This window comes from Trichosurus vulpecula, chromosome 3 (genome assembly GCF_011100635.1).
Source record: "Trichosurus vulpecula isolate mTriVul1 chromosome 3, mTriVul1.pri, whole genome shotgun sequence".
Lineage (NCBI taxonomy): Eukaryota > Metazoa > Chordata > Mammalia > Diprotodontia > Phalangeridae > Trichosurus > Trichosurus vulpecula.
Window position 1 is genome coordinate 133,345,783 of NC_050575.1, and position 27,664 is coordinate 133,373,446.

At 40.2% G+C, this 27,664-nt stretch overlaps 1 protein-coding gene across 1 annotated transcript in view; it reads right to left on the reverse strand.

The window, feature by feature from the left end:
* Positions 1-27,664, reverse strand: part of LOC118841589 (zinc finger protein 2 homolog) — a 250,524-nt gene that overhangs the window by 213,102 nt on the left and 9,758 nt on the right. The window contains exons 4-6 of the mRNA XM_036749134.1: positions 26,541-26,667; positions 26,114-26,209; positions 19,610-20,905 (exon numbers count right to left, since the gene is read on the reverse strand). Coding sequence (XP_036605029.1) covers positions 19,610-20,905; positions 26,114-26,209; positions 26,541-26,667 — 1,519 coding nt within the window. The remainder of the gene's footprint in view (positions 1-19,609; positions 20,906-26,113; positions 26,210-26,540; positions 26,668-27,664) is intronic.

The window sequence follows — 27,664 nt, forward strand, 5'->3', positions numbered from 1 at the left end:
TCCGAGTGTGTGTGTGTGTGTGTCTGTGTCTGTGTAAGTGTGAAAGTATGTAACTTCTTACATAGTTCCCTTCTCCTGATTCTCTCAACTAGATTTCCCTTGAATTCCTCAACTCCGTTTTCTCCCCAACTATTCATAGGCTCACAGGGGCACCCAGATCAAAGCTAGGGAAGAGTCGGGAGGGCGAGAGGCAGAATAGGAACCACAGGCTCCCATGGAGCTCGAAGTTGAAGTTGCTAAGGAAGGGGCGGGGGAGAGGGGGCGGGGCGCTGGAGAGTTCGAGGAACATAGTGCAACTAGAGAAGAGGGAAGCTTGGAAGGGATAGTGATGGAAGGGCATGCCGGGGCGGAGTAGGGGGCTAAGGTGAAGTTACCAGGAGTTGGGGGTGGGTGGGAAGGGGGAATCGCAAAAGAAGGGATGACTATCTTTTTTTTTTTATAAATTTCTTTATTTATTTTTGGTTTACCACACACGGTTCTCCATAGTTTTGAGTTCCAGATTTTCTCCCCTCCCTCCCCCCTCCCTCCCCAAGACGGCATGGAGTCTCATATAACTGTCATGAATGACTTTGCATTGAATTAATTTATGCACTAGTCAAGTCATGGAGAAGAATTTTGACCAATGGAATGAATCATGAGAAAGAAGAAACAGAACCAAAAAAAAAAAAACCCCAAAAACAAAAACAAAAGAGAAGCAGAAAAGGCGAGCATGTAGTGTGCCTCAGTCTGTATTCAAACTTCGCAGTTCTTTGTCTGGATGAAGATAGCATTCTCCATCGTGAGTCCCCTGGAGTTGTCCTTGCCCCTTAGGTTGCTGAGAAAAGCGCAGTATGTCAGGGTTGGTCCTCACGGAATCCACATATCTGTGGCTGTGCACAACGTTCTCCTGGCTCTGCTCCGCTCACTCAGCATTATGTCGTGTAGGTTTTTCCAGGTTGTTATGACGTCTGCATCATCCCCATTTCTTATGGCACAATAGTATTCCATCACCTTCATATACCACAGCTTGTTCAGCCATTCCCCAATTGATGGGCAAAGGGATGACTATCTTGGGGTGCGTATGGGAGGAGGTGCGAAAGGTAGGGCGAAGGAACTTTGAGCAGCTCGAGAGTGGTTGGGGGAAGAGGTGCGGGATGGGCGTGATGGGCGCGGTGCTACTGAAGAGAGGATCACTAAGGGAATGGCAGAGAAGGATGTGAGATAGGGGACTGAGGAAGGGGGACGGGGAGGGAAGACTTAGCGAGGAGCCGTGCAGAATTTGGGGAGTGCAGAAAGAGGGCCAATGGAACACTGAGAGATGTGTGGTCCACCCCGAGTCCCGGGCCGCACTTAACACCGCGCGGAGCAATTGCACAAAAGAAGGTAAAATTCTTGACCAACTTATGACAGCGCCTGCGCAGACTGAGCTTCGAACGTCGGGTAGCTCTGGCTGATCTGTTTCCTGCGTCTTCGACATTTCTGTTCCCCGAAGGTTCTCCCCGACCCCGTCCACAGAGGCGTAGAGAGCCCTCTGAGGTTGCCCGCAGCCTGGCTGCAGGAACTCACCGCCCCTGGAAGCAGTCGGTGAAATTCATCTTAGAGGCTCTGTCAAACACTGCTCAATCGATAATATTTCTATCAATCAAAAATATTATCAATAATAATGGCTTACATTTATATAGTGCGTACAGGTCACAAAGCACTTTCTCTACAATGATCCATAGAGGTAGGTACTGAAACATTATCCCCATTAACAGATGAGGAAGCCAATTTTCAGAAAGATTTTCACTTAAACATCGAGGAACCTCAAAGTTAGGAGGGACCTCAAGGGTCAGCTGATCTAACCCATGCTGAAAGAAAAATCCATCCTCTCTCTACAACATCCTCCCTCATCAAGTGCTTGAGCGTCAGGTGTGTTGGGAGGGTTACTTTTTTATTGCCCTTTATTTCAATTGGTTCTTGGATTCTAGCTTTGCATGTTCATTGCATCTGTTGTTCTATGTAACCTACGATGGTGACCACGGGTGATAGGAATTAGAGTTGGAGTTGTGAGATAAGCCTGAGAAAAGGCAGCAGGAAGGCAAACTCTCCAGTCGGAACGGTGGTGACAAAAAACAAAAATAAAAGACCCTTTCAAGGCCCTGTAATTGGAATAAGTGTGTTTTAAATCCTTTTTTAAAATAAAATTTGGCTTTTTGGCAAATTATCAAGCTTTTTTTTGCCTGTTTTGAACAGAATAAAAACAAAACCATTTTGACAAATATTCATGGTCAAACAAAACAAATTTCTAAATTTGCCATATCCAAAAATGTGTCACTTAGAAGTGAATAGCTTTCTTTGCCATTACTCTTTCATTTTCCTTTTTGGATGAAATGGGGTTAAGTGACTTGCCCTGGATCAAGTGTCTGAGACAGGATTTGAACTCAGGTTCTCCTGACTCCAGAGTTGGTGTTTTATCCGAAGGGCCAACTAGCTGCCCCTTTCATCATCACTCTTAAGCTGTGGGGAGCCAGCTTCTGGTCCAGTATGACTTCTCCATGAAATCCTCTAATTGGCTGATGGATTGGAAGAGTCTGATGACTTGCAAATAATTAATTCCTGCTCCCCCAATCCCTCTGATTTTAGAGATGCACTCAAAAACCCAGCACTCTCATCTCTTTCTAGTTCAGCACTCCCCCACCTGTGTTCCTTCCCACCCCTGCCCTTCCCTTAAACTATATACTCTGGAACCCCTTTTCTATTATTAACAAACTTCCATCTTAGATGTCTTCCTCTCATACTCTTTCCATCTTTTAGTATTCATAGTGTTGCCCAGCAAAGATCACTATAATTGAGTCAAGATGTGATTTTCTCGGGGGGTGGGGGGGTGGAGCCAAGATGGCAGCTGGTAAGCAGGGACTAGAGTGAGCTCTGTACCGAGTCCCTCCAAAAACCTATAAAAAATGGCTCTGAACCAATTCTAGAATGGCAGAACCCACAGAACAGCAGAGGGAAGCAGGGCCCCAGCCCAGGACAGCCTGGATGGTCTCTGGGTGAGGTCTATTCCACACGGAGCTGGGAGCTGGGAACGGAGTGGAGCAGAGCCCAGCCTGAGCGGTGTGGAACAACCAAACTTGGAGTCGGGAGGATGGGGCCCCTAGCGCCCTGAATATGTGAGCTGCGGCAGTTACCAGACCCCTCGACCCACAAACACCAAAGACTTCGGAGGTTAGTGGGAAAAGCTGTGGGAGTGGAAGGAGTTCGAGGTTCGGCTTCCAGCCCCGGGGGCAGCGGAGGTGGGGCAGCTACAGCTGTTGTTACTTTCGGCTCCGGGCCCACCTGGTGGGAGGAATTAAGTGGCAGATCAGAGCAGGAGTGCAACAGCCTGCTGAAGATCTAAGCCCAGCCCGGGCTGGGCGTTCTTGGGGAAGGAGTAGTGCGGGCCTGACGGAGCTGGCACCTCCCCCCCAAACGTGGAACATAGAACTCGTTAGTTTACAAGCAGTCATACCCCACTGAAAAACTCAAGGGTCAAGTTAGTTGGTTGGGAATATGGCCAGGCAGTGAAAACGCGCCCAGATTCAGTCTCAGACTTTGGATTCTTTCTTTGGTGACAAAGAAGACCAAAACATACAGCCTAAAGAAGACAACAAAGTCGTAGAGCCTACAACAAAAGCCTCCAAGAAAAACATGAACTGGCCCCAGGCCATGGAAGAACTCAAAAAGGATTTGGAAAAGCAAGTTAGAGAAGTAGAGGAAAAATTGGGAAGACAAATGAGAATGATGCGAGAAAACCATGAAAAACAAGTCAATGAGTTGCTAAAGGAGACCCAAAAAAAATACTGAAAAATACACTGAAGAAAAAAATACTTTAAAAAACAGACTAACTCAAATGGCAAAAGAGCTCCAAAAAGCCAATGAGGAGAAGAATGCCTTGAAAGACAGAATTACCCAAGTGGAAAAGGAGGTCCAAAAGACCACTGAAGAAAATACTACTTTAAAAATTAGATTGGAGCAAGTGGAAGCTAGTGACTTTATGAGAAATCAGGATATTATAAAACAGAACCAAAGGAATGAAAAAATGGAAGACAATGTGAAATATCTCCTTGGAAAAACCACTGACCTGGAAAATAGATCCAGGAGAGATAATTTAAAAATTATAGGACAACCTGAAAGCCATGATCAAAAAAAGAGCCTAGATACCATCTTTCAAGAAATTGTCAAGGAGAACTGCCCTGATATTCTAGAGCCACAGGGCAAAATAGAAATTGAAAGAATCCATCGATCACCTCCTCAAATAGATCCCAAAAAGAAATCTCCTAGGAATATTGTCACCAAATTCCAGAGCTCCCAGATCAAGGAGAAAATACTGCAAGCAGCCAGAAAGAAACAATTTGAGTACTGTGGAAACCCAATCAGAATAACCCAAGATCTGGCAGCTTCTACATTAAGAGATCGAAGGGCTTGGAATGCTATATTCCGGAGGTCAATGGAGCTAGGATTAAAACCTAGAATCACCTACCCAGCAAAACTGAGTATCATACTCCAAGGCAAAATATGGATTTTCAATAAAATAGAGGACTTTCAAGCTTTCTCAGTGAAAAGACCAGACCTGAATAGAAAATTTGACTTTCAAACACAAGAATCAAGAGAAGCATGAAAAGGTAATCAAGAAATGGAAATTGCAAGGGACTTACTAAAGCTGAACTGTTTTGTTTACATTCCTACATGGAAAGATGATGTGTATGATTCATGAGACCTCAGTATTGGGGTAGTTGAAGGGAATATGCATATATATATATATATATATATATATATATATATATACACACATATATATATATATGTAAGTGAATGTGGATGTATGTATGTATCTATGTGTATATGTATGTATGTGTATGTATGTGTATATATACATATGTGTGTTTATATATATGTATATATATATACATGTAAAAGAGAGAGAGCAGACACAGGGTGAGTTGAAGATGAAGGGAAGATATCTAAAAGAAATAAAATGAAATTAAGGGATGAGAGAGCAACATACTGAGAGAGGGAGATAGGGAGAGATAGAATGGGGTGGATTATCTCGCATAAAGGTGGCAAGAGGAAGCAGTTCTATGGGAGGAGGGGAGAGGGCAGGTGAGGGGGGAATGAGTGAACCTTGCTCTCATCAGATTTGGCCTGAGGGGGAATACCATACATACTCAGTTGGGTATCTTACCCCACAGGAAAGAAGAGGGAGGAAGATAAAAAAAATTAAAGGGGGGGGATGATGGAGGGGAGGGCAGATGGGGGTGGAGGTAATCAAAACAAACACTTTGGAAAGGGGACAGGGTCAAGGGAGAAAATTCAAAAAAGCGGGATGGGTTGGGAAGGAGCAAAATGTAGTTAGCCTTTCACAACATGAGTATTGTGGAAGGGTTATACATAATGATACATGTGTGGCCTAGGTTGAATTGCTCGACTTCTTCGGGAGGGTGGGTGGGAAGGGAAGAGGGGAGAGAATTTGGAACTCAAAGTTTTAAAATCAGATGTTCAAAAACAAAAAGTTTTTGCATGCAACTAAAAAATAAGATACACAGGCAATGGGCCGTAGAAATTTATCTTGCCCTACAAGAAAGGAAGGGATAAGGGGATGAGAGGGGAGGGGGGTGATAGAAGGGAGGGCTGACTGGGGAACAGGGCAACCAGAATATATGCCATCTTGGAGTGGGGGGGACGGTAGAAATGGGGAGAAAATTTGTAATTCAAACTGTTGTGAAAATCAATGCTGAAAACCAAATATGTTAAATAAATAAATTTAAATTGAAAAAAAATACAAAAAAAAAGATGTGATTTTCTCTAGGATTCCCTACTTCCCTCCTCTCTCTAGTGGATGGAGAAAAACCCGAAAGCTCTTGGTGGAAAGCAAAGATACTGAGATTAGCTTGAGAGGGTATTAGTCAATGGCAAAAGTCTCAGTTCCACATGGCTAGGTTGCTAGTTGGCACAATGGACAGTGTTAGACTTGATGTCAGGAAGACCTGAATTCAAATCCAATCTCATGCGCTAATATTAGCTGCATGACCCTGGTTGAGAAAGTCACTTAAACTTCTGTTTGCCTTAGCTTCCCCAGCTATAAAATGTTGATAATAATCGAACCTACCCTTCATAGCTGTTGTGAGGATCAAATAAGGTATTTGTCAAGTACTTAGCTTAATAAAGGCTTGTTTTCTTCCTTCCCAATAGAGTTAAAAAAAACACCCTTAAAAATACAAATTGCGAATCTGATTCATGAAGTATTTTGAATTCACAAGCAATCTATTGATTGCCAAGCTGGGATGGTGATCTCTCAACCAGTTGAAATTCAGCCTAATCAAATATTCACAGGTTTCCCTTCTTTCTCGCACTCTGTATAGAAAAAAAAATCACTAACTCAGCATGCTGTTAGAATTTTAACTTAATCTATTAAACCATTTTGAAAAATAACCAGTAGGCAAAATGTTTAAATAGCAAAGAAACATTTAGTAATTAACCTTGCTGCCAGTCTCTGGGGCAATAAAAGAAAAGAAAAAAATGGAATAGATTCACTGTTGTTCCAGTTATTCTCTGCTGGATAATAGAATAATAATAAGCCAAGCTCCAAGTCAGGGAAAGGAAAAGGCTCCAGTCATTACAAGGTTTAAAGTCAGTGTCCTGGGAAGAATAATCTGTCTGTCACTGTGCTATCTCTCTGACTCCATTCCTCTCCTTTTTCAGAGAAATTTTTCAACTGCTCCTATACCAGAAATTCCTTCCTACTGTCCTGATCCCACCATAAGAATCTTTTCTTTTCTAGCTTGAAAGAAATGCAACTCCTTGGGTCTTTAGTAACTTAGGCCTCCTATGAGGCAGTCCAGCCTTGCCAGAAAAGCTGCTGAAATAGAAACATGACTCTTTGTGGAAAATGTCCCATCCTTTGTCATTCTCTCAAGGGCTACCTGCTGCTTCTCTTTGCCCAACAAATTGGATTAAGAGGAGGAACCAAGATTCTCTTTGCTCTCCACTACCACCTCCAATTTCTCCATCTGCCCCTCTCAGCAAACTCTTTTCCTTTGAGGTCCATTCCATCTGTATATCACTCTGTCCAGATCCCTGTTGCTGCCATCTACTGTTCTCCAGATCACTCTCTCTCTTTTCTCAGGGAGTTCAGTACAGGAAACTTCACCCCAAACTCTATTCTCATCTCATTTTTCGTATGACTTTAGTATTCATGTTGATATCCCTTCAAATATGCTTGCCTTCTAGTCCATTTCCCTCCTCAATTGCCATGAAGTCTACCTTCCAAGGTCATCCAAAGCCAGTCACCACATCTTAGATCTCATTTTCATCCAAAAAGTGATCCCTGTACTGGCCTAGATACGTTATGAACTGTTGTTGAGAATTAATCATACTCCTAGACTAGGCGGAAACTTGGGCTAAGAAAACAAGGAGTAGTTTGAGCCTATTTTGTGGTATTGAGCACATATTAGGTTTGAACACCATCTGTTGGCCTTTGTGGATTCTGCACTTAGATTACCTACTAAACTATTCCCACTTTGTGCCGATGTAAAGCAGCTGTCACTGTATGTGGGCACTGACCTTTACACTTCAAATACCAGTAGGACATATGAAATCTCTGGGATATTTGCTGTCTCTGGGCCAGCACTAAATCCATAAAGCTCACAGAAGATTACAAATTTACAATAAAACCTTGGAGTTTGAGCTCGTGTCATAAAGAGATAGGTTATCAGGTATGAGGCAAAAGGTTGAAAAGTTGGTCATTTTGGAGTTGAGAAGTAAGTGGAAATCTTACAAACTCCTTCCTCCTTCCCATAGTGACAGAGTAGTTCTTAGATAGTTCCTTTTAGTGGAAATAGTTGCCCAAGCATTGTGGTTGGGCTATACAATGTACATTGTGGTTCAAGAGTTGTGATATGGTAGCTCTCCCCCACGTGCAACCAGGTCCTAGCAAATAGACTTAGCCAATTCTACGTTGTCTGTCAAAGTTGGCCATAACTGAAGTGGTGACTCTAGGTACACACGTCGTGCATACCTAGGTGCATACATAAGTGCAGGCTGGTCAGTAGCTCTGTCCTATTGGGCTAATTTATTCCAAATGGAAATAGATAAAACTGAGTGACCCAAATAAAGATATTTCATGCTAAATTCTTACTTAGAATTTTTAAAATGCTAGCACTGTATCATAGTCTCTTCACCCAATGGGAGGAAACAAACTAATTGATTAGCAACCTCACGTGAATGAGGTTTGCCAAAAGTCCCCTTGATTTCCTAGAGAAACCCTCCTACATTTCTTAATAGGAGATTATTATCAGGTACATCAGTGTCCAGTCAGGCAGGACAGAAGGGTGATTTGCACTAGTCTTGGAATCTTCTAAGGTCCTCTGTACAGCCTGTAAAAAGATGTCTGGGTAACTACAGGTGCTAAGGTTAGGGGCTCTGCATCCCAACTCACATCTAAGAAAGAAATTGACAGACTTTTCTAACTAATAATGCTCCTTTGTAGTATGGCTAGTTTTTCAGATGCCTGAGACACGGTCTCTGGAGTCCCCTACTGGAAGATTTTAGAAAAGCAAGCAGCTCTGTTACTGCTTTGAGACTAGTGTCATCAGGGAAAGCCAGGTTTCAATAATACTTAGAAGATAGGTGTGAGAGAGAAAAAAACATTTAAAATGAAGAGAAATTTGTTGCCTATAGAACAGGCATTTAGGGAGCACAGTGAAAGGAGTGGGTGGTATTTGGTTGGAACTTTGGGGTGAGAAGATTGAGGGAGGTGGGAATAAGAAATTGGGTGGTGGGGGACAGAGGGTGGAGTTTGGATGATGACCTACCAGGGTTCAAAATCACTGGGATGTGTAGGATATGACCAGATGTATGAGTGTTCATCACTGAGTGGAGGACACTATTCCTCTTCCCACAGGAGACTGAAGATTGGTCTAGAGACAAGTGTAGCATGAGATGGAACACACAATCATATGGTCAGATGGGAGGCCCAGTTTCACTATTCCTCTTCCTTCCAAAGGCTGGAGATGAGGCAGGAAATGGTGTTGCAGGAGATGGAAGTCAAACTTACACAGCAGAAGGAGGTCCTGCTCCCCACTGACTTTCTTATTCCTCTTCCCAGGAGATGGAGGCCTGAGATCAAAGGGAAGGTTGCTTCTCTTTGCACTGGAGGTTCTCCATATCAAGGTTGGAAGATCAGGCTGGCAGCAGGAGGTGTAAGTTGCCTTGCATTGGCACAGATGGAAGTCTATTTTGAGGTGAAGTTGAAATTTTAATTATGTTTTTTTTGTTGCAAGCCTGTTCCTCACCACCATTAGTTAAAGCTATATAAATCAAGAAAGTATTTACATAAATACATGTTTTCTCTATGTTACTCTGGATCCTTGAACTATACAGTGATACTTCTCTCTGCCACATATCCAACAGTGATATAAGAGCATCCTGCCTCCTTTGAAGATATATCAAAATTAATAAGAACTCAGTTTTAAAACACTGAAAAGCCACAAGGAAACAATGGATAGACAGTGCTTCAGCGATATACATAAAATGATAAAAGACGGAGGAAGGTCTCTGTGAAGTTGGGTGGATTCTGTTTGGAGGACTCATGGGAAGACATGAACAAGAACTGCAGTGGAGGAGTAGGCATGAATTGCCATCAACACAGGTAGAAAGAATATTCACAATGATAAGATTACAGATTCATTTAAGTGCCCAGCCAGAGTAATTCCATTTTTCTTGTAGTCTGGGAAAATATCTGGTTTGTTAATGTATATATTTTCTCTATACAATAAGCTGCCTAGGCCCTCATCAAACACTTTCCTCCTGCCTCCTGCTCTGCCTCTTTCCTGGAATGCTTTTCTGAAATCATATATGGAATGTTGTATGCTTAGAAATTTTCAAGTTAGAAACTTTAAATTTACTGATTAGCCATCTTCTTCCCTGTGACCTCTGTGATAGGAAACCACTTAAACTCATTTGAGTAGATCCTTACCCCTCTATATAAAACAGCTGCTCTGATTCTGGAGTAGCCCTTATGGGTAGAATAAAATGGGGTCCAGGAGTCCCTGTGACAATACACCAAGTCCTGGGAACAGCTTCCAGCAGAACCATTGTGAAGTCTTTCCTCATGCCATGGCCTGAGGCCCATCATGCCTGAGACTCCTTGGAAATATTCCTAGTTGTAGCCTTTTCCCATTCTGCTTTGTAAGTGTCAATTCCTGGCCCCAGAGCATGTGTATAGGAGGGGAGGAGGGGAGTGTTAGTAGGTTGCTCTAGTTTTGAAGGTATTCTTAGCTCTAGTGGGTGGGGTGAGTGGACTTCCCTAGTACCCTTCTCTTGTTGTCCTTATCTCCCCTCCAACATTTCTTTGATGTCTCCAGTTAAGATATGTAGCCTCTTAAACATGCCAAATAAAAGGGCCAAATGCTTTCAGCATTGAATGTCTTAGATAATTTTTCTGCGAAATTCTTTAAAAATTTTTTATTCTGAACCTAAATACCAAGAAAAGAGCATTTCACAGCAGAACTCAAAGAGAGAATTCTATATAGAACCATTTATTTCCATTACATACTGCTTGTTTTTTAATATTTAATAAATTCCACACATTAATTTTAAAACTGTTCTTGCTTACGCTTCTTTCTTTACTTCTTTCTTTTTTCTTTGTGCATTTTAAAAGTTTCTCTCTCTCTCTCCCTTTCCCTCTCCCTCTTTCACTTTTGCTGTTGTTAACCTTATCTCTTCCAATCCCATTTCCTTCATTTAAAAAATCGAGATAAAGAGAAAATAAATCCTTGTTTTTCTTTGTTCTTCATTTTCAAAGAGGACCAATGACATATCTTGATACACATGAATTGGATTTAAGTGAGACAGAACTGTACAAAGTTGTCAGCCTCACCCTCTCTTCCAGTGTCATTGAGGTCCAGTGGCAGGACACAAGTCAAAATAACTGGTGATGGCCCGGGATGCAGTGGATGACCCTGGCGTTTTTGATGTCTGACCAAGCTCTAACAGCTTTAGTAACCTGCTTCATTTACTTCTGTAACAAATGAGCAAACTCAAGTCCAAGAAATTCACCCAGTGTCCACATCCAAAAATGTGTCTGTATGTACCTGACCTTGTGTCCATCATCTCTCTGTCAGGAGGCAGGTAATATGCTTGGTCATGGAATTGATCAGAATTCTTAAGTCGTTCAAAGTTGTTTTTCTTTTCAGTGTTGCTGTCTTTGTATAAATTGTTCTCCTGGTTTCACTCTCTTTACTCTTTGAGTTCAACTACCCCATATTCTTTAAATCATCTCATTTTTTTTAGAGTATAATAATATTCCCTTCCATTCAAATACCATAATTTGTTCAGCCATTCCCCAATGGTCTAACACACCATTAAAGCACCCCTTTAGATTTCCCCTTCCTTTTAATCTCCCTTTCAGGATCAGGAAGTTTGTTTTGCTTGTGGCTCTTCTCTCCCTAACACTTTCCTTCCTCCTCATTCTTGCTTGTTTCTCTGATGACTGATGTTTTTCTGCATTAAACAAACATATTTTCCACTCTCCTTTGTCTATTTCAGTTGAGTGAGGTTCGTCTGATTCCCAGTTCTCCCACCCCTTCATTCATCTTTGTATACTTTTCTTCTCATGCACCCCATATATGAAAAATCATGCAGCTCTTCCAATTTCTCAAATAAATTTGCCTTTCTAGGTCTCTTTGGATTCTTGCACTTGTGTTTCAAAATTCCTACTCAGCTCCGGTCATTTCTATCTGAAATGCTTGAAAGTCCTCTTTTCACTAAATATTATTTTTCCCCTGGCAGAAGTGCATTCAGCTTTGCATTATTCTTGGTCATAAACTTCTCTCTCTTGCCTTTTGGAATATTGTATTCCAAGATCTCTTCTCATTTATAAATATAGAAGTGGTTAACTCTTGTGTAATCCTGACTGAACTTCCTTTTTTTCTGGATACTTATGCTGTTTTCTCGTAGATGTGGGAGCTCTGGATTTTGGCTGTGACAATCTTGGCTCTTTTCCTTTCGGGGTTTCTTTCAGCAGGTGATCAATGTTTCGCAATCAGTGTTAAGTGACTTGCCCAAGGTCACACAGCTAGTAAGGATCAATGTATTTTTTTGTCTATCTTTACTTTGCTCTCTGGTTCTAGTAAATCTAGGCAGTTTTCATTTATAATTTCTTGAAATATAGTGCCTTAGGCCTTTTCTTAATCATGGTTTTCAGAATCTTATGATTTTTAAATTACCTCTCCTTGATCTGTTTCCTAGGTCAGTTTTTAATATCTTGCACTTTCTTTTTTTCTTAATATATTTTTATTTTGTTCTAATATTTCTTGTTGTCTCATTGTTTTCTATTTGATCTATTCCAGTTTTCATGGAGTCCATTTCTTGGATATGGTTTATTACTTTGTCTTCTAGGCTACTTATTCTGCTTCCAATTCTTGAGATTTTATTTCATTATCTATTTTTTCATTCCTTATGGATATTAATGTAGTATGGAAAATCTAGATTTTCTTTTGATTGTCTTCTTATGATTTTAAAATCACTCTCCCCCTTTTGGGAATGTCTAAATTTGCAATGATTTTGGATAGTAGTCATAGTTCCAGCTTTAATTGCTGAACTGTGGCTTTGCGTCATATCCGGATCCCTGCTGCATTTTTGGGTGAGGAATATGGGACTGTCTGAGACACAAGCTTACACAAACTGCCAAGGCTTAGGAAAGCTCTTTCTTCCTTCTGTCACAGGATTATAGATTTAGGCTTTGAGTCAGCTTAGATATCATCTGATTCAACCCCCTCTATTTTACAGATGAAGAAACCAGTATCATATGGATAATAAGCATTTGAGCCAGGATTGGTCCTCTGAATACAAACCCAGTGGTCTTTCTACTGTAGTACACTATCCCTGGAAAATATAGTGTCATAATCATACTCATAAGGCCACAGAGCAAATGCTGTGGAAGACACGGAAGTGGTTTTGAGCATAATCTGCTCAGGGTGTTTTCTGTTAAACTATAATCCTTATAGTCAGTGCTTATAACTGCTGCACGTATTGTAATAATGATAATAATAATAATAATAATAAGCATTTATATAGAGCATACTATGTGCCAGGCACTGTGCTAAACACTTGACAATTATTATCTCATTTAATCCTCACAATAATCCTGGGAGGTGGGTACTATTATCCCCATTTTACAGATGAGAAAACTGAGGCAGAGGTTAAGTGACTTGCCCAGGATCACACAGTGTCTGAGGCTGGATTTGAACTCAGATCTTCCTGACTCCATGCCCAGAGCACTAATAAATTAATGTTATTTTGGGCCCACAGAGGGTAAATGAAAAGACTTGTTCAAGTAATCCTACCTATTTTCCCTTATCATTCAGCAGTCAATGATCTTTTTATGAGTTATTATGTGGTAAGCTAGTCATTATACCCAAGAGAAAAAAAGAGCACACATAGTGAATTTATATTTCCTAGTGAGACTTAATTTAAGTTATTCTTTACAGTCAGAAGTCATGGTAGGTTTAGATATGGGGGTGCTATGGTTCTTCAAGTACGCATCTTGAATTAGTTCTCCATCAGCTATTTGGGCAGTGCAGGGGCTGAAGCCTCAATTCAGCTCAGGGGTGTGGCAGTCCCTCACATGAGTTGTGAGAGCAGCAGCATGTCAGATAGTTTATGGGGCTGGCAACACCAAAGAGGGCTTCCCAGCTTCCCCATTACTCACATTCTCATCATATTTTAGACATATGTCTGTGTTGTTTCCCCTGTTTTCATCACTTCCCAGAAATTCTAAGGCAGAGATTGGTGGGAAGATAAGGTCCATCTGTTACTCCACTTCTAGGTCTAGACTGATATCTTTGAGCACTTGTAAGTGATTAAGGAGGGAGAAAAGGAAGTGAAGAGTGGGAGTGGAGTCCTACTCACCCCATGGCTGACTTTGCAAATTTATTGGAACTATTCTTGTGGCCCTGGCTGGGGTTCAAGAAGCTTCCTCCAAACCAGAGACTTCCGGAAAGACAGCTGGAGCTTATTAAATAAGGGACTTTAAGGCTCAAGGAATGTAGATTTGGCAAAAGAAAGAACAAAGTATCATTAAGTTTGTTCATGGCCTAAACTGCTGATTTAACTCAACTATCCTTAGCTGGCATCTAGGAGCTAAAGCATGCTATCTAGCCAGGTATAGTAAATGGGTTAACATTCATTCAGGGCTTTTGTTTAGGACTTCTGTCTTGCACCAAGGGATGTCAGTAAAGCACTTGGGGAGGAGAGGCAAGAATAGGCTCTTAACACAATTTATCCCCACAACCTTTGTACCACCTCCCTACCAAACCAACCAGTGTGACAGGGAAGAGTAAGCCAACTCTATGCTATATTAGATACCCCAAACCTGAATGAAAAACAGGGCCTTAAAGATCAAGGATGCAGAATTATCAGGAATAAACATGCCATCTTTCATCACTATCCCTCCTCCAGTTGCTGGACGTTGGCTAAGTTTGATCAGGGATATACTAGGTGTAATATCAATTAAGTTGGGACTTTTTTTACTGTTTTAGAATGATAAATCAATTGTCTTTGGTTAAGCCTTACTAGGTGCAAAGCCCCAGGCCCAAACCCCTATCTACTAGGTGCTAAGCCTATGTGGGTGTGAAGCCCTCAGGGTCCTAAGGGGAGTTGCTAAGACCAGAGCCAATAGTAGGAGCCTAAGTTCTGGTTGCTCAGATGATGTTTGGTGATGGCTAAAGAGTGTATAAAAACAGAGAATGGAACTATTTGCTGAGGCTCTCACTCCTGGAGGCACAGGACTCTGGGCAGCCACTCTAAGAGCCTCCAGCTCATCCAGATGTTGATGGTTTCTTGGTAACTATGAATTGTATTTGGTCTGTTTATAATGTATGTTTGTAATTTGTTTGTATTTGCTTTGAAGTTCAGGGCACTGGCTTTTCCCCTTGAACTATGTGAATGATATTTGTATGTTGGATTGAAATAAGATTGTTAATCCCTTAACGTTGCTTTCCTTAGTAAAGCAGATCAAAAGAACCTGTGCTGGCAGCATTCTTGTTGTTGGGCTTATGTTGGTCTTTTACCCCCACAGAAGCTGCTAGCCGAATTGTTGAAACACCAGGGTAACTGCAGACTTGAGCAGAATTGCTAATGCAATTAACTTTGTTCATTTGTTCAGTGACTAACTCTTCGTGACTCCATGGACCACAGCACGCCAATACTGTCCATGGAGTTTTCTTAGAAAAGATACTGGCATGATTGCCATTTCCTTCTCCAGTGGATTAAGGAAGACAGAGGTTAAATGTCTTGTGCAGGGTCACACAGCTAATAAGTTTTTAAGGCTGGATTTGAATTCAGGTCTTCCTGAATCCAGGCCTAGCATTCTATTTACTGAGCCACCTATCTCAATTTAACAATTACAATTAATCTGTACCTAACCCCAAATGTTTCTTCTGCATTGGGAGAGAAGACATGACACTATTGGTGCATATATATACAGAATTCACTTCTCCCACACCATGCCAGGGACTCTACTTTTCCCAAGCTTTGCTTTGCTTTTCCCCCGACAAATGATCCTTCCATCCTGCTAGTCATAGCAAGGAATCTTTCTCAGAGTCTGCACCATAGCACACTGTCGAGCCTACTGGAGATCACAAGTCTGGCATTCTCTCTCTCATACCCTTGTTCTAACTTTTAGTTAGGCTTCTTTGGGGACACCTTTCCAGATCAGCAGGCACTTCATTTGGGAATCTGTTTTGCTTGACTATACATATTTGTAACATGTTTTGTTTTATTGGCTTCTCAATGGGTGGGGACAGGGGAGGTAGGAGGGAAAGAATTCAAAACTGAAAATAAAATATTGAAAATTAAAAAGAAAAACAGATCAGCAGGCACAGAAAGTGGGAATGCCATCCCAGGATTGAATTATATGGTCCCTGCCCTTGAATGGAACCTGAAGACCTTAATGGAACCTTAAGGTCTTTGGGATCTTAAGGCTAGGTCAGAGGACTGGACCACAGAGATGGGTTGGTATGATCAGTGATATGCCACAAATGAAACCACATACACGGGTAGGTATTTGTTTTCCAGCCCTAAATATGGCTGTTTCCTATTAGTGACATAGGGAGAGATGAGTACAGATATTATTGGCATGGTTAGGGCATATATTGCTGCTTATTAGATAATAAAAGTCTTGTCCTATTACAAGGGTTCTGTTATTGAATCTCACTCCCCAAACACTTTCATGGCCTTCTCCCTGCCACACAGCAGCTTCCCTCTCTGATGTACCAGATACTTCCCCATTCCTACTCAGAGAAGAGATTCTGATGGAAAAGTACTCGGCTGGGCATCAGCTGCTGGTGACCTTTAAAATATCAAATCTCGGAATAGTGTATTGTCTACTAATTTCTGGAAAGGACTATCTTTTTCCTCCCTTCCTACAACCAGGAGGGTCTTTGTGAGATCTTGGGTAACTGAACTCATAACTAGAAAAGATTATCAGAAATGCTGGATAGAGTAGGTACCACAAAAAGGTGTTTCATCTACATTTACCCAACATCACCTACAATTTAATCATTATTTCTTTGCCCCTCCCTTACTAGGCAAATGCATATTAAAAGATAACAATACTGGATGTCAGCCCCCAAGAACTAGGATTCCCTGCATCCTTACATTTCCAAAAATCCAGACGTCTTGAACTGGCTGTCCCATAGACATCTTAAACTCAACATGTCCCAAAGTGAATTCATCACCTTTCCCCCCTAACCTTACCTTATTCTTAACTTCCTTGATACTGCCTAGGGCAACCCCCATCTTCAAGTTACCCAGGACAGCAATCCTTTGTTTCACTTTCTTTCACTGCCCCTTTCCTCCAAGTCCTATTGATTCTACTTTGCAGCATCTCTTGTATATACCCCCTTCTCTCTTCTATCACTGCCACCACTTGGTTGCAGACCCTCATTATGCTATGCCTAAACTACTGTAGTAGTCTTCTGGTTGGCCCTCTGACCTCAAGTCTCTCCCTCATTCTAGTCCACCTTCCACTCAGCTATCAAAGTGATCTTAAAGCACAGGGCTGACTGTGTCATCCCTTCTGCCCCCTACCCTTTATCAATAAACTCCAATGGCTCTCTATTACCTCCAGGATCAGATGTAAAATCTTCTATTTGGCTTTTAATACTTTTCATAACCTGGCCTCTCACTACCTTTCCAGTCTTCTTATACCTTACTCTCCTCCACCTACTCTACTATCCACTGACATTAGCCATGTTCCTGGCACATGACACTCCATCTTCTGACTCTGGGCCTTTTCACTGGCTCTTCCCTAGGCCTGGAATTCCCTGTCTCCTCCTCCTTGCTTCCTTCAAGTTTCAGCTAAAATTCCACCCTTTGCAAGAAACTTTCCCCAATCACCTTGTGAAATTATCTCCAATTTATTCTGTAAAAATTTTGTTTGTACATAGTTGTTTGAATGTTGCCTCCCTCATTAGACTGTGAGCTCCGTGAGGTTAGGGACTATTTTTGCATGTATTTGTACCCCCAGTTCTATAGATTGGCACAGAGTAGGCACTTAATAAATGCTTGTGGACTGACTTCATGCAGATGACTCCCAGATCTATATATCTTACCCCATTCTCTCCTGAACCTCAGCCCTGCATCACTAACTCCTTACTAGACATTTCTGAATGGATATCCTAAGGGCTTCTCAATCTCAACATGTCCAATATAAAAACTCATTTATCTTTTCCCCCCACATCTTCCCATTTTCCTAGCTTCCCTAATACTGTTGAGAGTACGATCTCCTACTCACCCAGGTTCACAACTACAAAATCATCCTTAACTCTGTTTTCATGCTCATCCCTTACATCGAATCACTTACCATGTTTTGTCAATTCTACCACAATGTCTTGAATCAGTCTCCTTCTCTCCATTCACACAACCCCTCCAGTTTAGGCCTTCACCACCTTTCACTTAGACTATTGCAATAGTCTACTAATTGGCCCTGCCTCCAGTCTCTTCCCCTCTCCAATTTATCTCCATAAGCTATCAAATTGATATTTCTAAAGTACAGGTCTTATTGTCAATGCTCTGCTCAAGAAGTTGCCTCTAGGATGAAAGACAAAATCCTCTCTTTGACTTTAAAGGCAATTTAAGTGACCTGTTATTGTTTCCCTAACTGGTTGGTTTACATGAACTACAAAAAGCTCCTTCAAAATGGATTAAACATAATTTATGTGTTATCTTTTTTATGTGTTATGTGTTATCTTTTTTATATAAAGGCAAATCAGGCATCAGTCCCTTGGTAAGGAATGTGAAATCTTACAACATCATTTCAGTTGTAAAGTTAGACTCAGCTTTCATTATTTCAACTTGAACTCTAGTAATGTAACCTGCTGTTTGCATTGGTTTAGTTCAATTGCTCTAAAAGATTTTTACATTATTTTCTTTATTTTAAAAAGCTTAGGTATGTAAATGTATATATGTGTATACACCTATATAAGCTTTAAAAAATATGTATGTATACATATTTTATATATTATATATATATTATATACATATGTATGTATCCACACATACATAAATATTTAGAAAACCTAGAAGACAACTAGATGTCATCTGAAAACTGAAACCAGCACACTTTACATTCAGACTTCAATTGAGATAGGACTCCTGAGAGGAACTGGCAAATATAGTAGGAGAGAAAGAAATAAAGGAGAAAATAGCACTACAAACAAACTCATGGCTGGTGACAAAATGTTGCATATTAACTTATCCTTGGTCTACTTAGGCCACATTTGGAGGATGATGTTCCCTTCTAGGAACCACATTTTAGTATGGATATTTTCAAGACAGAGTTTTCCCAGAGGTGGAGCACCAGGATGGTGAGGGGAACTAGAGAGCCTATCATATAAGAATCAGTGAAAGGAAGTGGGAACATTTAGCCTGGAGAAGACTGGAAAACACACGGTAGCTGTCTCAATTAGAAGACAAAATTAAGAACAACAAACGAAGTGACAGAGAAGATAAGTAAAGCATTTATTAAGTGCTTACTATGTGCCAGGCACTGTGCTAAGCACTGGAGGTAAAAATACAAGCAAAAAAAGACAGTCTCTACCCTCAAGGAGCTTACATTCTAATGGCAGAAGACAACATATAAAAGAGTTAAAATATGGGAAAAAGTGGACTTCAGTTTGATTTAAGGGAAAAGTTCCTAACAATCGAAACTGTTCAAAAGTAGAATGGACTGTCTTGGCGGGGAGGGGTAGTGAATTTCTTCTGCACTGGGAACCTTCAAACTTAGGCTGGGTGACTACTTGGCAGAGATGTTTTAGAGAAATTTCTTCTTAGAAATGAGTTGGACTATATTATCTCTGATGTCTCTTTCAACTCAAGTTATATGATTCTATAATTCAAGGATATTTATGAGTATGAAAGAAATTTCTCTAAATCCACTTCATTTTCAGTGTTGTTCTTCAGAGACTTTACAATGATTGTCCACTGAGGTCTGAGTTTGTACAAGAAAGGTCTCCCTCATACATAGGGTTCCTTTCCAAGAACAAATTAATTAATAACTTACTAAATTAATTTAATTTATAGGGTTCTTCTCCAATATGAATTCTCTGATGTTTAGTAAGAGATGAGTTGCGGCTGAAGGCTCTCCCACAGTCATTACATTGATAGGGTTTCTCTCCTGTATGAATTCTCTGGTGTTGAGTAAGAGATGACCTGTCACTGAAAGCTTTCCCACATTCATTACACTGATAAGGTTTTTCTCCTGTATGAATTCTTAGATGCTGAGTAAGGTGTGTCCTCCAACTAAAGGCTTTCCCACATTCATTACATTCATAGGGTTTCTCTCCACTGTGGATTCTCTGATGTTGAATAAGGGATGACCTGTTGCTGAAGGCTTTTCCACATTCACTACACTGATAAGGTTTCTCTCCTGTATGAATTCTCTGATGTTGAGTAAGGGCTCTGTGCTGCCTGAAGGCTTTTCCACATTCATTACAACGATAGGGTTTCTCTCCTGAATGAACTCTCTGATGTTGAGTAAGGGCTGTTCTTCTGCTAAAGGCTTTTCCACATTCATTACAATGACAGGGTTTTTCTCCAGTATGAATCCTCTGATGTTGAGTAAGGGCTGTACTTCTGCTAAAGGCTTTTCCACATTCAATACATTCATAGGGTTTCTCTCCGGTATGAATTCTCCAATGTTTATTAAGTGATGAGGTGATGCTGAAGGCCTTCCCACATTCATTACATTTATAAGGTTTCTCACCAGTATGAATTCTCTGATGCCAAGTAAGGTGTGTACGCTGGCTGAAAGTTTTCCCACATTCATTACATTCATAGGGTTTTTCCCCAGTATGGATTCTCCGATGTTGAGTAAGGTATGAAATCTGGCTAAAGGCTTTCTCACATTCACTACATTCATAGGGTTTCTCTCCAGTATGGATTCTCCGATGTTGGGTAAGGTATGAAATCTGACTGAAGGTTTTTCCACAATCATCACATTCATAGGGTTTCTTCCCCACACAGATTTGCTGATGCTTAACTAGGTCTAAATTATGTTTGAAGATCTTCCCACATGTATCACATTTATTACATCTCCTTCCTACAGAACTTCTCTGTTGGGTAACAAATATTGATCTCAAACTAAGGCTTATTCCAAGTTCATTATATTCAGAATGGTTCTTACCACAGAAGTTTTTCTTATGGGTGACTGACATTTGTTTTAACATTCTCTCCTTGATTCTTTGCTGCCTCCCTAACTGGCCATCACATTCCAAGGCCTCTCCAAATGTAGAACACCAAAGACCATCCCTTGGGAGTCTTTTCATTATCACCTCCTGGGATAACTCTTCGTCAGCAACATCCTCCTTTGGAGTTGATTCTTTGGTTTCAAGTCTAGTTTCCCAGTCTGTAAGAAAATAAAACATGAAAATGTCTCCTACGCTGAGAGCAGGGAAACTGCTGTAGCACGCTATGCATAGAACGAGGAACTAAAGGCATGTATGACTTTGAAAACTCTCAAATATGGCCTTCCAGTCTGGGAAGAATGGAAAATAGAGAGTGTACAGTGAGGGACACAAATAATTGTAGAAAGAGTAAACAGTGAGGAAGGGTCACAAATGATCAGGAGAGCTAATTTAGCATGAGAGTTGAACACACAGAAGACAAATAGAGTTTATCAAAACATAATGGATGGCAAGAAGGGTAACCGGGGAAAAAGGCTAAGTGGAGGGAATATGGGAATGAGTTAGGACTAGGAGATACAGTCTGGTAACAGTATATTGGTCTTTATCATCTCAGGCCTGAATTATTGTAATATCATCATAACTATTAACTAATCTATATTCCTATAATCTTCTTTTAATTTTTTAATCCATCTGGTGCACTACTACCAAAGAAATGTTTCACTAACAATAATTTCACATCTTTAAGAATACTCCAGAAGCTGAGGTCTTCTACACCCTTGGGTATCATGGTGAGAGGAATTCTTTAGTCTCCTATTATCACCTAGCTACAATCACTTCTTGAACCCACCTGCAGAAACCCAGGAACCTATATTCAACAGGAGGTAAAAAAGAGCAAGAAGAAAAACCATCATTAATTACCCCAGGATTAGGATCATTTCTACATTCTAATCCCTGGAGCTTATTTGTTGTCTTATTCTCCTGTATTTCCTAGATTGCAAATCCTCATCTTGTTTGATGATCAAGACCTATTTTGTCTGATTACTGTTAACACGCTTCCTAGTCACTACTTTTAACTTTTTGGTTCCCAGACCTTTGAATGCACTATGTCAAGTACAGAGGCTTTAAACCTTGTGTTCCTAGTACTGAGCTCCTGTTCAAGCATCTCCTAATCCTAGTGCCTATCTGACCATCAGTGCTCTAACGCAGTAAGGCTACAGCTATTATCAATCACCGTTACAAGAATATCAGCCTCTTTGCCATTCTAAAGTTGCCTCTATAGCCTTAATATTACAGTGTTAAAGAAACTTCCAGTACCTCTCCCATCCCCATAGGATGAAGTCTGTGGTCTTTAGCCAGTTGAACAGATATCATCACAATATGGCATGGTCTTACCTATTCAAACTTCTACTTCTGCCTAACAAGTACCCTCCACTTTAGTCCACCCAAGCTCATGTCTCCCACATATGCCATATTCATTCAAAATTTCAAGCCTTAACCATGTTGTTGTTTAATATACCTTGAAAGCCCCTTTGGGATCAAATCCTAAACATCTTCCAGGGACCAGTTTACATTCCACTTCTTTAAAAAACATCTCCAAAGTCATTTGGCCCATACTGATATTCTTCTTTCATGGAATTTATACCTAATATTAATTTTTAAAAATATAAGTGTCTTATTCCCACTATTAAGCTTCATGGCATATTTATTCTTTTTATATCTTCTATACAGGGCCTACACATATTATAATATGGGCTTTGTAGACGGTAGGGCCACAATCAGTACTTCTTGAATTTTATTCCTAAAGTATGTCTATCCTATTATATACTTTATCCATGTTATCTTGCATGGTTACTCATATGTTTTATGTTCAGATATGTAATTTTTCATGTGGGGTCTACTTTGCCTTTCCAACCACATTCTAAGGTCCTGTGTGCAGGTAAACACATCACTTACTTCTTCTGTATCCTTCTTCATAGATATTCAACAAATGCTTTTGAGTGAAAGAATGAATAGAAAAATCATTCCCTTGTGTTATCACAATCAGGAAGGCAGGGCAGTGGAGCTGTAGGAATAGGAAGGCAGCAGAAGCTGCCAACAGCACTCACATTATCATCATAACTGACATTTATATAACACTTTAAAATTTGCCATGCACTTTACATATTATCTCGTTGCAGCCTCTTAACAATCCTGTGAGGTAAGTACCATAGATACTGTTATCCTCATTTTACAAACCTCAGAAAGGTTAAGGCACTTACCCTTGGACCCACAGCTACTGTGTAACGATTGAGATTCAACCCTAGCTCTTCCTGACTCCAAGTCCAATACGCCATCTACTATACTAAGCTACCTATCATGAGTCTTTTTCTCTCTCTGAAAATGCCTAAAGGTAACATATATAAGAAAGGAGAAACTAGTCCTCTGGTCTGGTGTTGCCAATTTGGTCTTCAAAAAAAACTGTAGAGTTAATTATTTTGGAAAGAAGGTAAGCTAAAAAGCTGGATGAGACCTCTTTATGAGAGAATATAGCTCTAGGCCATCTGGTAACTTGGGTGGCTTTCCTTGTATCTGTATTTCCCTGGGAAAATGTTATGCACTGGGCTACAGTACTGCAAGCTGCCTGAAGCATAAGGTCTATACCAAAATACAGAGTAAGGATGACTTTGTATCATAAGGACACCAACAGCTGTACTTCTTATAACAAACACTATGTAACCCCTTCCCAGTTATCTCAAGTCCACCTATATCAGAGGTCACAGGACTCCAGTGGTCAACACCCTTGGGATCCTATCACATGGCTCCATATTAACCAATCATTCAATTATTTACTAAGCATTTACTATTTAAGCAATACCAGAGATAAAAGGGAAGGATGAGATAAAATCATTCCCTCAAAAGACCTTACTAGCTAGGTAAGAAGACTAACACATGTGAAAAGCTGAAAATAAAAGTCCATATAAATAAATGGTAGAGGTCTATGTGGCATATACTATATGTGTTTTAGAATTTCATTAAAAAAGGAAGCTCAACATAACATGTAATAATCAAGGAAGGTTTCCTGGAGGAGAGGAACTTCAGTGGACATTAAAGGCTTTGTGCTTAGGATTTAATAGACAAAAAGAAAAGTGGAGGGTGTTTAAGGCAGGGCAGAATATATTCAAAGCCATAGTTAGAGAAAAGGGTATTATCTATAAAAAATATGAAGCAAAGTCTATTGGTTGAGAAAGAGAGGAAGTAAGATTTAGATGTGATTTAGGAAGCAAGCACTAGTTACCAAACTCTGAGCAGCATCCTGACAGGGTAACGACTTTCTTATGTTAATTTTGTCCATTTGAGGGTCTGTTTCCTTAAGGATTAAAAGCCATGGGACCTCAGAGATACTCAGGTAAGATTGCTGTCCAATATTTTTGGTTTCTTTAGGACACAGAGACAAGCTATTTTTTCCTCCCTTTTCTAGAACTTCATAGAATCATAGGTTTAGAGCTAGAATGGACCTTAGGGGCCACTGAGTACAACTCCTGCAGTTTGCATTTGGGGAAACTGGGGCACAGAGAAATTAAGGGACTTGCCCAGATCACACAGCTAATAAGTGTTTGAAGATAGGATTTGAATCCAGGTCTTTTTGACTCCTAGTCCAGTATCCTATCCATTCTACCGTGCTACTTCTCAGAAATATCTTTTCTTTGTAGCATCAACAGTGAGCACCTTCAATGTACTGATCAACGTAGTTTAATTTAATAATCACATACAAGATGAAATGGAGGGGAGAAAGAGCCTACCATTTGATGGCCAGGTACAATTAACATTAACCATGGACTCATGCAATTTAGAAACAGGAGAGAACTTAAAAATACAACCCTCTCATTTTTTGCATTAAAAAACTGAAACCCTTAGGAAGGAAGTGAATTGCCTAAGGTCTCCTAGGATATGATCCTAGATCTTCTGACTTCAGATTCAGTGCTCTTTCCATCACACCACAAATCCAGCTGCAAGGTAATGTATACCTGGCCTAGAATGATAGAGAATAAGGACTGAATCTTAAGAGATTTTAAAAGAACTAGACTTGGTGATAGATGGAACATGAAGGAGATGGATTATTTAATATGACTATATAATTTCTAGATTAGGAGAGTAGTAGTAGTAGTAGTACTATTGGCAAAAATGCGGATCTGATAAGCTATTTCGGATAAAATATGGCAAATTCAGTTTGAAATATGTTATTTGAAGTGAACAGTGGGATATCCAAATAGATTATCATAGAGGCAGGTGGAAACGTGACTAGGACATATGTAACATATCTAACTTGGAAGTATAGATCTGATAGTCATAAGCATAAAAAGGATAGCTTAAATAATCACAGTGATTAAGTTATCCACAGAACCAATTACAGAAAAGGAGGAATAAAGAACTGAAGATACTGAATCCTATAATAAAGGGGAAGAGGGAGGAAGAAACGTCAGTGAAAAAGAGCAGCATAGTAGAGCATCATATAAGCCACTGGAGAAAATTCAAGAATCATTATCAAATATAAGTCATCACTATCAGATACCATGAAGGTGAAAAGGATGGAGACTAAGAAAGGGCCATTAGAAAAGTGTGAGGTATGTGTATGGGGTGGTGTATGGAAATGAGGGAAGCAATGGAGGAAGAATAGACACCAGATTATAGGAGTTAAGTGCTCTGTAAGCATTAAAATGTTATAATTGCAAATCATCATCATCAGAATAGAAATTGAAGCAGTGAGTATTGATAACAAATTTGAAGAATGAAAATATAGGGAACCTATGAACAGGAAAAGACTAATGATGCTAGAAAGAGAATTATAGGATCTAGGTCCTAGAAGATACTATAAGGGACAAAATCCAGAATTTGAGGGAGAATTTAGCTTTATTTAACAAGAAGGACAACAGTTCTTCCTAGATTGGAGCACAGATAGAAAAAATTTAGGAGACATGGGAACTGACTTCAAATGTCTGAAGGGCTGGCATGCAGAAGAATGAGTAGGATTATTCTACTATACTACAAAGGCCAGAACTAGGACCAATGAGTGGAAGTTGCATGAAATCAGGAAGTTGAAGGAAATTTGTTCAATATAAGGAAGCTCTTTCTAAAAATTAGAGTTTCCCCAAAATAGAACATGCTATCTTGTTGCCACTGGAAATGTTCAAGTAGAGGCTGGATAGCTAGTTATGTTTCAGGGATGTTACAGGAAAAACATCCTGTATAAAGTGGGATATTAGTTGATATCTAAGTCTCTTCTATGACATAGCAAGGTGAAGTCAGGGTATCCAAGGTAGCTTTTATCAAATGGTCCCAGTCTTCCCAGGTACTGGGATTTTTGCAGAGGGCCACCCACACATTCCCCAAATTTCATCCCATCATGACTCTTACTTACAGTGACTTCTATTTGCCTTGCTCTCATCACTCACCTGGGCAGTTCCCTCTTGGGATTTTTCTCTCCATCATCCAAGGTTCTTTTCTTTGCTCCAACAGGGAGATCAAATGTGGTTTGGAAACTTGATGCCCTGCTCATGGGTAAAGACAAAGGACTTGGGTGTTGTGCTAGGGACAAAGAACAATCCTAGAATTCAGTCCCAGTGACTTGCTCTTCAAGACCTCTGAAGGGTGAGAAAGGTGCAGCATAATGAGTAGCACACTGAAGCTGCCCATTTCTAATACTATGAAGTATAGCCCTTTCACTTGGAAAGAGGGAGCCAGGACACCCTGTTTCTCTGAACCCTGAAGTCCAAGCCCAAACTCTGCTAACATTTCAGAGGCCCCACAGAATTTAACAATTGAGGAAACAAATATACTCCAAAGGGCAGATTCTGAATCGTACAGGGAAGCCACCCTTACCCAATGAGACCAGATTCCTATAGTTTTCCAGCATTACTTCCCTGTACAGGTCCCTCTGAGCAGGGTACAGCTGCCCCCATTCTTCCGGGGTGAAGTCCACAGCCACATCCTTGAACGTCAATGACTCCTGAAATTCCAAAGACATTCCTGCTAAACCTAGAATCATCAGCAATGTGGCTTTGGGGAAAGCTGGGAGCATTAGAGGATGAGGGCAGACTTTATAGGAAGTGGTCATCATAAAGATATATGAACCAACATGAATTAATCAAATCCAAATTATTTCATACTAAATTAATTTCTTTTTAAAAATAGGATTATTAGGCTAGTAGATTGAGTGAGTGCCATAGGTATAACATATACCTCAATTTCGGCAAGACCTTCTCAGTCTTTCATTATATCACTGAAGACAAGATAGAAAGATGTAGATTGGATGATAATGCAGTTAGGTGTATATAAAACTAGTTGAATTTGGAGCCTAAAAGTAGCAGTTAATGAGTTGATATCAAGCTGGAAGGAAATCTTCAGGGGAGCACTGCAGCATCCGTTCTTGGATCTGTTCTGTTCAACATTTTTACCAATAATTTTAATGAAGACAGAGATAGAATGTTTTTCACATTTTGCAGATGACCTGAAGCTGGGAAGGATAACTAATATGCTAGGAGTAAAAATAGGGATTTGAGAGATTTTGATGGGCTGAACAAATGGCCCAAATAGGGATGAATAATATTCTTTCAAAAATCAATTTTATGTATAAGGATGAGAATACAGCCTGATAAAATTCATCTTTAAAAAGACCTAGGGATTGTGTTAGACTGCAAGTCAAGTATGAGTCAACAGTTCAACATAGAAAATCAAAAAAGCTAACGCAAATTTTGTCTGCATTAATGGAAGTGTAGTGCACAAAACAAAGGTGATAGTCTCACTGTACTCTGTTCTGGTTATAAACATCTAGAGTGTTATATTCAGATCCAAGTGTCACATTTTGAAAGATATTAACATAGTGGAGTGCATTCAGGGGAAGGGAATCTAGATCTGCAGAAAGATAGGGGAATGTTTTATATCAATCAATTGCCAAGTTGTACCAATTTCATCTGATCATCTCTCACATTCATCTGTCTCGTCAC